Source organism: Zalophus californianus, chromosome 13, assembly GCF_009762305.2.
Source record: "Zalophus californianus isolate mZalCal1 chromosome 13, mZalCal1.pri.v2, whole genome shotgun sequence".
Lineage (NCBI taxonomy): Eukaryota > Metazoa > Chordata > Mammalia > Carnivora > Otariidae > Zalophus > Zalophus californianus.
The window spans coordinates 75,852,917-75,867,249 of NC_045607.1; the positions used below are offsets into that span (position 1 = coordinate 75,852,917).

General features: G+C 41.9%; 1 protein-coding gene across 1 annotated transcript; it reads right to left on the reverse strand.

The window, feature by feature from the left end:
- Positions 1–9,747: 9,747 nt before the first annotated feature.
- On the reverse strand, positions 9,748–10,259 carry LOC118356193 (60S ribosomal protein L27a). The gene has a single exon (XM_035723606.1). The coding sequence runs from the start codon at positions 10,237–10,239 to the stop codon at positions 9,793–9,795; it is 447 nt and encodes a 148-aa protein (XP_035579499.1). The 5' UTR covers positions 10,240–10,259; the 3' UTR covers positions 9,748–9,792.
- Between the last annotated feature and the right edge of the window lie 4,074 nt (positions 10,260–14,333).

A 14,333-nucleotide genomic window follows, 5' to 3' on the forward strand; every position in this document is an offset into this window, starting at 1 on the left:
CGCAGAACGTGCCCACTTCAATACCCATCACCAGGCTAACCCATCCCCCCACCCCCCTCCCCTCTAGAACCCTCAGTCTGTTTTTCAGAGTCCATCGTCTCTAATGGTTCGTCTCCCCCTCCGACTTACTCCCCTTCATTCTTCCCCTCCTGCTATCTTCTTCTTCTTTTTTTTTCTTAACATATATTGCATTATTTGTTTCAGAGGTACAGATCCGTGATTCATCAGTCTTGTACAATTCACAGGGTAACTATTGAAAGGTATGAATTTAGTGCCATTGTATTGCCTGTAAGGTGACTGTTACTGTATATTGTCTGTGTTCCTTTCTGATCTATGCTGCTTTTAGGCTCTCTTTTTCCTTAGAGGACCTCTTTCAATATTTCTTGTAGGGCTGGTTTTGTGTTTGCAAATTCCTTTAGTTTTTGTTTGTCCTGGAAGCTTTTTATCTCTCCTTCTATTTTCAATGATAGCCTAGCTGGATATAGTATTCTTGGCTGCATATTTTTCTCGTTTAGTGCTCTGAAGATATCATGCCAGTCCTTTCTGGCCTGCCAGGTCTCTGTGGATAGGTCTGTTGCCAATCTAATGTTTCTACCATTGTAGGTTACATATCTCTTCTCCCGAGCTGCTTTCAGGATTTTTTCTTTGTCTCTGAGACTCGTTAGTTTTACTATTAGATGTCGGGGTGTTGACCTATTTTTATTGATTTTGAGAGGGGCTCTCTGTGCCTCCTGGATTTTGATGCCTATTTCTTTTCTCACATTAGGGAAGTTCTCTGCTATTATTTGCTCCAATATATCTTCTGCCCCTCTCTCTTTTTCTTCTTCTTCTGGGATCCCAATTATTCTAATGTTGTTTCGTCTTATCATATCGCTTATCTCTCGAATTCTGCCCTCGTGATCCTGTAGTTGTTTATCTCTCTTTTTCTCAGCCTCTTTAGTTTCCATCATTTGGTCTTCTATATCGCTGATTCTCTCTTCTGCCACATTTATCCTAGCAGTTAGTGCCCCCATTTTTTATTGCAGCTCATTAATAGCCTTTTTGATTTTGACTTGGTTAGATTTTAGTTCTTTTATTTCTCCAGAAAGGGTTTCTCTAATAACTTCCACACTTTTTTCAAGCCCAGCTAGTATCTTTAAAGTCATGATTCTGAACTCTAGGTCCGACATCGTACTAATACCCGTATTGAGTAGGTCCCTGGCAGACGGTACTACCTCTTGTTCTTTTTGCTGAGGTGATTTTTTTCGTCTTGTCATTTTGTCCAGAGGAGAACAGATGAATGAGAGAACAGAATGCTAACAGGTTAACAACGTCTCCAGCAAATATACTCTATACAAATCAGAAAAGAACTGAAACCAGGGGACAAGAAAGGGAAAGAAAGAAGAGGAAAAAAAAAAAGGAAAAAGGAAAAGATAAAAACAAAGAAAAACAGAACAAAACAAAAAAAACCCCAGAATATCAAATATGATCAGGCTAGTGCATAGATCAGTGCCACACACTAGCTTTTAGGCATATTTTGGTCTGTTAGAAGAAAGTGCCTGCTAAAATTTTAACGGAAGAAAGACTTATATATGTACAAAATAAGGGTTGATACAATGAAGGGATGGCAGATGACTGTAAAAATGAAAATTATAAAAGATTTTATAAAAGGACTTAATAAGATAAGAAGTTGTTTTTAAAAAGAAAGAAGAAGATTTAAAAAGAAAAAGAAAAAAGAAAAAAAAAGGGAGAGAATGTGATCAGGCAGGAGACTAGAACAAAGCCATACACTAGTGATTTAGGGTATATTTTGATCTGTTAGAAGAAATTGTATCTCAAAATTTTAAAGAGAGAACAACTTATATATATATATGCCAAAAATAAGGGTAACTACTATGAAGGGATAAAAATATGACTCTAAAAATGAAAAATAAAAAATGTTTTTTTTTAAAAAGGGATTTATAAGATGTTTGAAAAAGGGAAAAAGAAAAATTCAAAAAAAAAACAGTTAAAAAAATTAACTTTGAAAAACTAATGAATTATGGTAAAAAAGCCATGAATTCTATGTGCACTATTCCCCTAGCGCTGGAGTTCTCCCGTTCTCCTTGATGGGTAAACTTGGTCTTGGCTTGCTGGCTGTTTGTGCTGATCTTCTGGGGGAGGGGCCTGTTGCCGTGGTTCCCAAATGTCTTTGCCGGGGGCGGAATTGCCCCGCCCTTGTGAGTCCGGGCTAAGCAAGCTGCTCCGGTTTGCTCTCAGGAGCTTTTGTTCCCTGCAAGCTCTCGGTACAGCTTTGGAGGACCAGGGTGAAAATGGTGGCCTCCCAATCTCCGCCCGGAGGAGCCGAGAACTCGGGGCCCCGCTCCTCAGTGCGCCCCCAGAGAAAAGCAGTCACTCCCGTGTCCCCGGTCTCCGGCCGCACTCCGTGCTCACCCGGCCTGTGACCGAGCGTTTCTATGTCTGGCACCCGACCCTGTGTGGAGTCTCCAAACCCAGCAGATCCCTGCGGTGCGTTCTCGCGCCGCTCCTCCCGGGGGAGGAAGGGGAGTCTCCCCGGCTCTGCCGCTTGTTGGGTCCCTGCTGGAGGAGCAGTGGCTCGACTGGGCCGCAGATCACAGTTTATGGCAACCCCGAGCTGAGAGCCCGCGCCTCGGCTCCGTCTCTGCGTTCGGCTTCCCGGCTCCGATCCGTGGGAGCTCTGCCGCACTCAGGCACCCCTGGTCTTTCTGTGACCCCGAGGGTCCTGAGACCCCACTGTCCCGCGAGGGTTCCACCCCTGCTTAGCCACTGGAGCGACGTCCCTCCGCGGAGCCGACTTCTAAAAGTTCCGATTTTGTGCTCCGCGGCTCTAGCACTTGCCAGAAGCGGCCGACGGAGGCCCCCTCCCCCGCCGTCTATCCTCCTGAATATCGCCTCGGATTCACTTCTCCGCACGTCCTACCTTCCAGAAAGTGGTCGCTTTTCTGTTCAGAGTGTTGTTACTATTCTTATCTTCGGTCTCCTGTTGAGTTCGTAGGTGTTCAGAATGGTTTGATCCCTATTCAGTTGAATTCCTGAGACCAGACGAAATCCAGGTCTCCTACTCCAACGCCATCTTGCTCCGCCCCCCCCATATTGTACTTTTTAAAGGAAATCACGATGCACAGCCCACACTAAAGGAGTAGGGAATTACATTCTTTCTTTAAGGGTTAGCATCTACATAAGTCACTTGGAATTCTCCTGTGTAGGAAATTTGGTTAGCTCCTATTTATTTATTTAAGCATCATTTATATAAGCATAGACTCATGAATACAGTTTTACTTATTTTGTAGCTCAAATTGTTCCGTCCTCCATTATCTATGTACTTATTTCTCAAACCCAGGATTGCATTTTAAAATATAGGAGAAATAAATACACCACTAGCTCAGATGGGGGTGATAGATATTGGCCTGAAAGGACCTCATGCAAGTCTGTCCTGAAGAAGAAAGTTTATTCATTCTCATTCTTTTTTTAAGTACCCTTAAAAAAAAAAGTTTATTTATTTCTTTTTTAGTAATCTCTACACCCAACGTGGGGCTCGAACTCACAACCCTGAGATCAAGAGTCACATGCTCTACCGACTGAGGTGGTCAGGCACCCCTATTCATTCTCATTCTTATTGTTTAACCAGAAATGTCCATAATTTGTAACCTCTCAAAACATTTTATGGGAACAAATACTTAAGAGGGGCAACTGGTCTTCTAGTGACACTCTTGCAGTTTTCAATTGGGATTGGAGTTGAACTTGAGCCTCCTTACTTCTAACTGGCCTTCTAACTGGCCTTCCTTTCTGGAGCCAGAAAATGTGGGTTCTAGAGATGGCCTTGTCCCTAGACATATGACTGTGATGGCCACTTTATCTCTCAAGGCCTCATTTCTTCCTCTGTAATTAATTCACTCAACAGACATTTATTAAGTTGCTACTCTTTGTCAGCACCCATGGGAGAAATTCTGCAGAGAAATGCCGTGGAGGGTCCAGGGAGGTGGCGCTCAAATGGTTTAAGCTAGGAAGCTGCCATTTTAATCTTGTTAACAAAAAATTGAAGAAGCAATGTCCCGCAAACCTAGCAATTTCACTTCAAGGTGTCTGCCCGAAGTCAACTCTCCAAGGATGTTCCTTGCAGAATTAGCTGTGAAAGAAAAATGTTAAAACAATCTCATTACTTATCATTATAGGACAAGACAAAACAAGGTTTAATCATACATTGAAATATTATACAGGCGGCAAAAAAAAGTTGAAAGAGAAAAACAATTTGCAGAACAACACATTCAGCGCAATACTACATCAACATCAAAACACAGAACTGAAATCCTACATTTGTATTAGAAGTATAAAAATGTGGACAAGGTGAAGCAACACCAAGTTTGGCTTAGTGGTTGCCACGGATGAGGGAGGAAAATGGGTTCTGGAAAGAATAGCATTAAGCTTCCACTCCATCTGTAAAAACATATTTACCAAAAAGTGAAAAGATCAGAAGCAAATCTGACTAGAAGTTGATAGTTGTTAATTCTGGGTTGTGACCAGACACTGTATTTAATATGATTCTTTATACTTGTTTGTTTTGGGTATGTTGACATAGATTTTTCAAAGAGTAGCTTACAGTTTGCTTCGTGCAGTGGCGACCTTAAGTCACCATGGAGGTGATTTTGTGAACATCAGAAGTCAGAGAGCTGGCTGTCTCATTAGTCCCTTCACCTCCAGAAGTGCCCACTTTCTGACCTGGTTGCCTCCACTCTTTGGACTCCCCAGTCTGCTCTCTCTACCTCAGAAGTAAAACCAAATTTCTCTCCTTTCTTCCCACTCCGCAGTTTAGCCATCCCCTCTGTGCCTTGGCCCCCACCCTCAGACTCTCCTCATTTACCCCAACCACATTGTCATAGGATTGCAGCCAAGGCTGTTTTCTTTCTAGGAGGAATTTGTCCAAGTTGTAAAATGAGACAAATTTCACCAGCTTTGTATTTGTACAGGGAAAGTCACGGGAATGAAATTATGTAAATGTACGTGCCCATTCACTACCGTGAAGGAAGGAATAATCCAGAAATGTTCTGCCATAGCAAGAGCCCCCAGGTGACAGCTCAGAAGGTAGAGGGAGGTGTAGTAGAGGTCAGGAGGACACTTTCAAGGAAAGACTCACCCTGCTGCTGAGAGCACCCCGTCAGACAGCGTTCTGTCAGCTCCTTCAAAAACAAAACTCACGTGGGGAAAGGCCTGGTCATTTGGCCCAATGCAGAGCATCATTTATGGCCCATTTTACCTCCTTGGGGAGGGGGAGGATACTCCGACAATGCATAGCAAAGGAAGGGACAGAGGACTGTGCGTGAATAATGCTTCCACCACAAGTAGCTTGAAAGGTGGTAAGTAGCTTTTCTTTTAAAGATATATTTATGTGAACAAGACGAAATCAGAGAGGGAGACAAACCATAAGAGACTCTTAATCATAGGAAAAAAACTGAGGGTTGCTGGAGTGGAGGGGGTGGGAGGGATGGGGTGGCTGGGTGATGGACATTAAGGAGGGCACGGGATGTAATGAGCACTGGGTGTTATATAAGACTGATGAATCACTGAACTCTACCTCTAAAACTAATAACACACTATATATTAATTAACTGAATTTAAATTATAAAAGATTTATTTATTTGAGGTGGGGGCAGAGAGAGAGGGAGAAAGAGACTCAAGCCGACTCCACGCTGAGTGCAGAGCCTGACGCGGGGCTTGATCTCATCACCTCGTGATCAGACCTGAGCCGAAACCAAGAGTTGGACGCCTAACCAACTGTGCCACCCAAGTGCCCTGGTAGGCAGGTTTTCTTAAAACCAAGAACCCTCCAGGGAAAAGGGGGGATGAAAGTCAGACTTCTTCTCTTGGAGGTTTGGAATTACTAAAGCATTATTGGATGAACTGGGATGGTCCTAACCAGGGCAAGGTGCAAGGAGGGACAAAAAGCCCCCTGATTAAAAAAAAAAAAAAAAAAATTGTAAGGCTAGAAATAGAGGGGACTGGTGGAAGCTGTTTTTAGGCACATGTTGGGCTACTACTAGAACACTTCGCAAACATCTTGGGGGCGGGGAGTGGCGGTGATTCTTTCTATGGGTACAAAGTGTCCCTAAAGGGGCGTTAACATCAGGAGCTCCAGCCCTTCCCCTGAATCCCAGCCTCTGTGGAGGACCAGTGAAGGCCAGTCTGATAAGCAGAGCCTTGCACTGAACCCACTGCACCTCCAGCTTCATATTGACCTTATGGGGCAATGAAGGACCCATCGGGGAAATGGCCATTTTCCCCCTCTCTACTTTGCAGGGCAGTAGTAAGCAAGACTGACCCCTTAGACCTAGTAAGCATCACACCCCTGGGTCCCTTGGCCTTAGCACGAGGAACTCAGGGAGTAAAACACATGCTTGCAGTGAATAGGAATGTTTCTTTCTTGGAGGGGTTGTCATATAAATAATATAAATTATTTTGCATGCCAAGTATAAAGCAGCAGGTGCTGTTGATTAGGTGGGAATAAATAAGACATTGTCCCTCCTTTCTAGGATTTTACGGTGTTCAGGGGAATACACGTGAAACGAGGGTGCAAGCTTAGATGTTTTGCATGTCTTTTGGCTCAACTATTCTATAATATTAAGATGTGATGCATCTTCCCTGTGCACAGTACTTGTTTAGCAGGCCAAATGTGCAATATAAGGCACCAGATTTAACAAGCTGTTTCATGCCAATGTCAGCACTCCCTGTAGGGTAGGGATTTGAGTATCTGCTGATCTATAACATCAACTACCCAATTGCAACATCAAACAGCAAGTTGGATGACTTCCCAACTTATATGAAAGTACCTGACATTTCAAAATGCATAGCTCTGGGCAAGGCTGAACCCTGAGGTCTAATGGGAGTCATTGTTTTCATGACAGTATGCAAGCCTGACTACTGTGTTTTACTGTATGGACTAGATTGGTATTTTAATGACAAAGAGAGATGTGGGGAAAATACAGTTAACATTAGTGTCACTCCCTGGCTCCTTGGAGTTGTCAAGGCGCAGATAGCCAAGCCCCATGCAGTTTCTAAGTCATTATGGATCACAGCCGTGCACTCACTACAATCCGATTCCTATTAGTAGTGGGACTCTGCACTAGTGTGTTTGCTCCACAGAAAGAACTGGCTTTCTGGGGCTCCTGGGTGGCTCAGTTGGTTAAGCATCCGACTCTTGATTTCAGCTCAGGTCATGATCTCAGGGTTGTGGGATCGAGCCCCACATGGGGCTCTACTTGAGATTCTCTATCTCTACCTCTGCCCCTCCCCCTGTGCATGCTTGCTCTCTCTCTTTCAAATAAATAATCTTAGAAAAAAAAAAAGGAAAGAACTGGCTTTCTATTTTGGTTACCTGATTCCACTGCAGGTTTTCAGAAGGGCTCAGGTTTTAGGCTCAATTCCATGCTACATGGCTGGGATGGTCCCAAAGTGCCCATATCTGTCTAGTTTACTCACCTCAAAAGTAGCTCCAAATCTCATATTTCCAGCTGATGGATAATGATCTATTAACTCAGAAGCCTCACGACCCGTGTATCTTTGAATAATGGCGGTGCCATGAGGCCCCTTTGGTTGTCTTCTACCCACCTGAGAAGATCCCTTGGCGTAAACAAATCTGAGTCAAGACTGAATTAGCCACACTGGTATTCATACTATTTGTCTCTATAAATTGGGTTGAAGAGTCTTTCTCAAACCCCGTCCCAGCACTGAAGTCCCAATATGGTTCCAAGCTGACCCATCCATGTTGTAAAAATTACATCTTTGTGTGTCTTCACAGAGAATAATAAATATATTTATGTTAAATGAATACTATTGGCATTTATTCTTTCTAATGCCGTATTAACATCAGAAATGACAGAACTCTTAAGGTTTATGCATGTGAGAGTTTTGCCCCTAGCTTCAGTTGCAACATTTATTGGAATCTTGAGAAATTAGATTGCCAAACTGCCCATGGATTATTTATGCAAGATAGTGAAATTATTTAATCAAAATGTAAAAACAAGGAGGCTCGGGACTCTTACTGAATCAGTGATCAAATCACTGTTCCATAATATGAAAATTGTCTGCTTGAAAATTTCTAGGGGTTGCTGTCAGACACCATAAATTACCATACAACATTAAATAACCAGGGATAATTTTGGAAATGAATATTTTAAAAATAGAATTGTGATGGGAACACTGACCTTTACTTTGGTAAATAAGTGTATTTTTTCAGATAAATAATATTTTAATGTAATATTTTTGTTTATTTTTATGAGACTATATTGGTACATTATTATTAACTGAAGTCCATAGTTTTCATAAGGACTCATTCTTTGTGTTACATATTCTATGAGTTTTGACAACTGCATGGTGACGTTTTCCCACCATTACAGTATAAAACAGAATAATTTCACTGCCCTGTGCTCCAATATTCATCCTCTCTCCCTCTCCTGAAAACCTGGCAACCACTGGTCTTTTTACTGTCTCCAGAGTTTTGTCTTTTCCAGAATGTCACAGAGTTGGAATCAGAAAGTATGTAGACTTTTCAGATTGGCTTCTTTCACTTAACAATATGCATTTCAATTTCTTTCATGTCTTTGTGTGATTTGATAGCTCACTTCTTTCCATTGTCTGATGTAGCACAGTTTATTCACCCATTCACCCACTGAAAGACTTCTTGGTTGCTTCCAAGTTTTGGCAATTTTGAAGAAAGCCACTATAAACATCTGGGTGCAGGTGTTTGAATGTATAAGTTTTCAACTCCTTTGGGCGAATACCAATGAAGTGCAATTGTTGGATCATATGTTAAGATTATGTTTAGTTTTGTAAGAAACTGCTGAACTGTCTTCCAGAGTGGCTCTGCCATTTTGCATTCCCACCAGCAAATGAATGAGAATTGTTGCTCCACATCCTTGTGGAGCATTTCATATTGTCAGTATTTTGGATTTTAGTCATTCTCATGGACAGGTGGTTGTATCTCTTTGCTGTTTTAAATCTATAATTCTCTAATGACATGTGATGTTGAGCATCTTTTTTTTTTTTTTTTTTTTTTTAATCCTTCAAATTCACTTTAATCCTATCATTCTGTCCACGTTTTAGAATGTGCCCCATCAAAACTGAGTCTTCCCTTTTGGGGTGCCCGACTGGCTCAGATGGTAGAGCAAGTAACTCTTAATCTCAGGGTCATGAGTTCAAGCCCCATGTTGGGTGGAGAGCTTACTTTAACAAAACGTAACAAACCGAGTTTTCCCCTTTGAACCATGTACTACAGTTATTTTTTTTTTTAAAGATTTTATTTGAGAGAGAGAGAATGAGAGAGAGAGCACAAGAGGGAAGAGGGTCAGAGGGGAGAAGCAGACTCCCTGCTGAGCAGGGAGCCCGATGTGGGACTCGATCCCGGGACTCCAGGATCATGACCTGAGCCGAAGGCAGTCGCTTAACCAACTGAGCCACCCAGGCGCCCTGTACTACCGTTAAAAAGTGTGTTCTCCCCCCTCACTGTAAATTCAGAATATACAATGCAAACTGGCCTTTCAACTACATGTGCTATCATTCTCATGTTATAAATGAAAATGTTCAAGTTAGGTATTGGGCCAAGTCCTCTAAGTGCTGGTGCTCTCTTTCACACTTTCTGAGGGGAGTTGGCAGAGGGTCTCAGGCCCTCATACCCTTACTCCTAGAATCTGTTAGGTGGATTTCTGATGTACAGGTAAGGAGGTAGGGGTGCTAAAGCATTTACACCCAGACCAGAAGAGAAAAGCACTTGTTAGCATTTAATGAACGCCCTCAAATGTGGCTTCAAGCTACTAGAACGCAGGCGCCCCCGACACCCTTAATCTTCTCCTCTGCTCTTCTACTGAAGAATTTGGCCTTCACGATGACAGGCTGTTTTGGGAGTTTTCCCTTTCCCAAAACTTTGTAGTAGCCCGATCGCACCACATCAATGATAGGAGCAGCTCCAGTCTTGTTTTTGGCAGCATTTACCCGTGTCTGCTCACTGACCAAGGTCCACAGTTTATCAAGGTTGACAGTTGGGCAGAAGCTCTGGTTCCTCTTTAAGTGGTAATGTCTCATACCAACTTTTCCAAAGTATCCTGGGTGATATTTGTCGAAGTTGATCCTGTGGTGATGCATGCCACCAGCATTACCCCGGCCTCCTGGGTGCTTCCGGTGCTTGCCGATGCGGCCGTGGCCGTGGCTCACGTGGCCCCGAAGTTTCCGGGTCTTCCTCAGTCTGGATGGCATGTCGGCAGCTCAGACGGAAAAGCGAGCATCTTTTTATACACTTACTTGCCATCTATCTATCTTCTTTGGTGAGGTGTCTGTTCAGATCTCTTGCCCATTTGTAAGTTGTGCTCTCTGTTTTCTTTTTGTTAAGTTTTAAGAGTTCTTTCTGTATTTTGGATACCAGAGACTTTCATCAGATATGCATTTTGTAAATATTTTCTCTCCATATGTGGCTTGTCTTTTCATTCTTTTAACAGAGGCTTTCACAGAGAAGTTTTTAAGTCCAACTTCCTCTTTTATGGATCATACTTTTAAGGGTGTTGTATCTAAAAAGTCATCACTAGATGCAAGGACACCTAGATTTTCTAATAAATGTATCCTTTTATTGTGTAAAATATACATAACATAAAACTTGCCATTTTAAACATTTGTAAGTGTAAAGTCCATTCACGTTGTTGTGCATCTAATAAACGTATTTTTTTTAAACTTAGAGTGCACAAGCACACAAGTGAGCAGAAGGGGGAGGGGCAGAGGGAGAGAATCCCAAGGAGACACCCCGCTGAGGGCAGAGCCGCAGGCTGGTCTTATTCTCAGGACCCTGAGATCATGACCTGAGCAGAAATCAAGAGTCAGTCGCTCAACCAACTGAGCCACCCAGGTGCCCCTAAACGTATCTTTAAATACATCTATTTTTTTTAATTTCAAAATAGGTTCACTTTGAAACTTTAAAGATACAGAAGAACAGAAAGTATAAAGTAAAAATCACCCACAGCTCCCCTTCAGGGAGATACAGCTATTGATATTTTGGTACACAGCCTTCCAAACACACACACGTACACATACACAGTTCCCATTATGTATGTATAATATGCTGAAAAATGTGATTGGGATCATTCTGTTCACATTGTTTGATAACTTGCTTTTTTAAATTTAACGAAGTATTTTATTTGACATTTCATTTTCTACTATTATTAGGTATATTTTATATAGCATGATTATTCATTGTTACTTCATATTCTGACATATGGATATAATGTAATTTAGCCAGTTCCCTAACATTTGACTCATGCATTGATTTCTAGAAATGTCATTATGAGGTTAAAAGATATGCATATTTTTCATGTATGTATATATGTACATATGTATTTACTGTCACCAAACTGCTCTCCAGAAAAGTGATGTCAATTTATAAGATAAGAGGATGCCCATTTTGTCACACTATCATCAATGCTAGGCAATTAATTAAGAAAGAAAAAGAAATCTCTACCAAAAAAAGTGCAGTTTGCAAGATGAGAAAATGGAAGGAGGGGCCACATTCAGCAACTTGAAGATCAAAATTAAAATAGCCACCTTCTAAAAGCACCAAAGCTGGAAGAAATTTAAGAGCTCAGCTCAAAATTTGAGAAACAAGGATCATCTCCATTAAATAATAACATTTTAAAAGAAAGCCTTATTGCATTAGTCTTAACAAGTGTGCCAATGTGAAGGTCATGGCTAGAAAAATTTTCATTGTTTTAAGTTGTATTTTTTTCCTCCAAAGCACTGAGCTATTTAAGTACCAAGGCATGTGAAATGTCAGTTTCTGCCACAATTACATTCTCAATGATTCGAGCATAAGGACATGTCTGTACATAGGACAAGACTTATGGTCTTCAGTTTTGCAACCGTCATTATGAGATGGCTACATCATCATTTTCAACCCCTGCATGAACCTTCTTAAATGACAAGAGAGGTTATTTTTTCTAGTATGAATGATATTTATCACATGAAGTTTGGATAAATCACCGAAGTCAATTATAAGACTTCCTACTTTTGGTGAATTTAATTGAATTGACCACTAACAATAGAACACTGACTCTGAGGGCTTTTTTTTTTTCCTTCTATTTCAAAGACTTCCAAAGATTTGCAAGAAATAAATCACAAAAGTTTTCCTGGGATGACATTTTTTTAACATTTTAAATTTTCTATAAATGTCAAACTATTTATCATATATGTACTTTTTAAAAAGGCAATAATTTATAATGTAGTTGTAGTTGAACTTTTAATTTTTGCGAAGGAAATGAAACATTGCAAGGCATCTAGGTGATATCCTACAGATCTTTATTGTCACACACTGTGAAAATGTGCAAGCACTTATTACTTGGCACACAGCTATTTAAATGCAGACAGAAATTGAGCCACATGCTTATTCAGGTCATGCACTTCACCAGAATCTGTACAGGAATTAAGCATGGTGTTGACTATGAAGCTGGTTTTGATAACCTTGACCTTTCACAAATCAATTAGAAAGTGTCACTTGAAGACTGTGTACTGTTAACTAGCAAAATTATATCCCATGCTGGAGAATGTTTATCTCTCACACTTTCTGTTTTCATTGACATGAAATTTGCATGGTGCTACCCATTTATAAATAAATGATTTCCACAGAATGTACTTGATTATTCCTCTCCCCCCTACTTTAGATTGGGTGAACTACATTTAAGTTAGAAATCTTTTCCTTTAGAAAAGCTTATTATGAAGAAAAAACCCACAAGCTTCTTTCTTGTTAACTTGAATGTGAAATTAGCATTTTTCATAAGCTCCTCCAACATTTGAACTGTTTGAAATGAATAGCAAGTGAGCACCAACTTTCTCCTGTCATCTTGCTGGTGTAATTGCTGAAGGTCAGGAGTTGCACCCTGCACAACTCCAACAGCACAGCAGGTGTTCTCAAACGACTGAAGGTTTGGAAAGAGTCTAGGAAGCCCCTCCATCATTTTGTCATCTTCAGCAGAGTGAGATGCCGGGCTTGAGTTTCGTTTACCTTAAATCAGTGTTCCCAAATGTCTCTGAGATAAACATGGCTCACAATGTCATTCAGCTGTTTGGCATTTACTACGGCCTATCCGAATGAGCACAGATGCCTTTGTTTCCCCCCCAGGAGAGGCCAAATCATACCACGCTGCTGGGGGTGGGGAGACGGGTATCAGTTTGCTACTGACTATCTAAAAGTACAAATTTGATGAACAGGAAGGATAGCAACCCTGATCGCCTGGACATACCGGGATCCGTTCTCTTCCATGAGCTCAAGGTGCAGCTGTTGTGGGGTTTCTCTTAACCACCATCCCCCAGAATCTGTGCCTGCCACGTATCTGCTGCTCCTTCTCAAGGTCAGGTGGATTAAACCTAAGTGCCACTGTAGGTTACAGATAAGGAGAAGTCAGGACTCCAGGTAAGTGGTAGTTAAATGTCTTGAATTTTTCCTCCCTTCGTAGTGTCTTCTCTTTAGAACTTATCTGTGGTTTTGTCTGACAGCCACCGCCAGTGCTCACCAAAATTCCCAGTGCACCCCTGCCTCCAGGCACATGCCCATGTGACTTCCTCTGGCCAAGGAAATGAGGGTGGAAGCATTTAATGACCCATGCTGGACTATCCGTCCTCTTTCCCCACTGCCACAGCTATGGATGATCCAGATCACTAACCTGGGGTTCCAGAGTGAGGACGATGTAGATTGAAGCCTTCCTGCTGATGTGCAGTGGACATGTAGCATAAGGATGCAATATGATTCTGTTTTAAACCCTTTGGATTTAAGGCATGTTTGTTACTGCAGCATATCCTTGCCCAATTTAACGGACACACTCTCCCCTAAATGGGATTTGTGCTCCGGATTGTTTATTCATTTATTTGAACCCCAAGTTGGAACTTTTTCTCACTCTACACGTATGGTCCCAGCCCTGGACCTTCTTCCTCCAGGCTGGGATCTGTTTCCTTGCTTCCTTGTCTAACTCCTGCTATTTCCTGATCTTGCAGACCAGATTCTTACGTCTGAACTAGAGCATCCGCTAACCTATGGACGGATCTTATGTGTAAACCTTGCCTACTTAATCCCTCAGTAGCACTTAGTCTGGATTCCACACAGGGGGCTCCTTCACTTTGCTAGAACTTTCTTTTGTAGCCCAGAATGGCCACAGATCCTGCTGGGTCCCTTGGATGCTGTCTGTGATCTATACAGCTGGGCCTTCTCAGTCAGTCCTAAGCTGGAACAGCTTCTGCGGTGCATACTCAGTGCCCTCCAGTGGTTCCAGACCTGGGCCTTGGCTCTCTTTGCTCAGTTTGCCCTGTGCAGTCAGGGA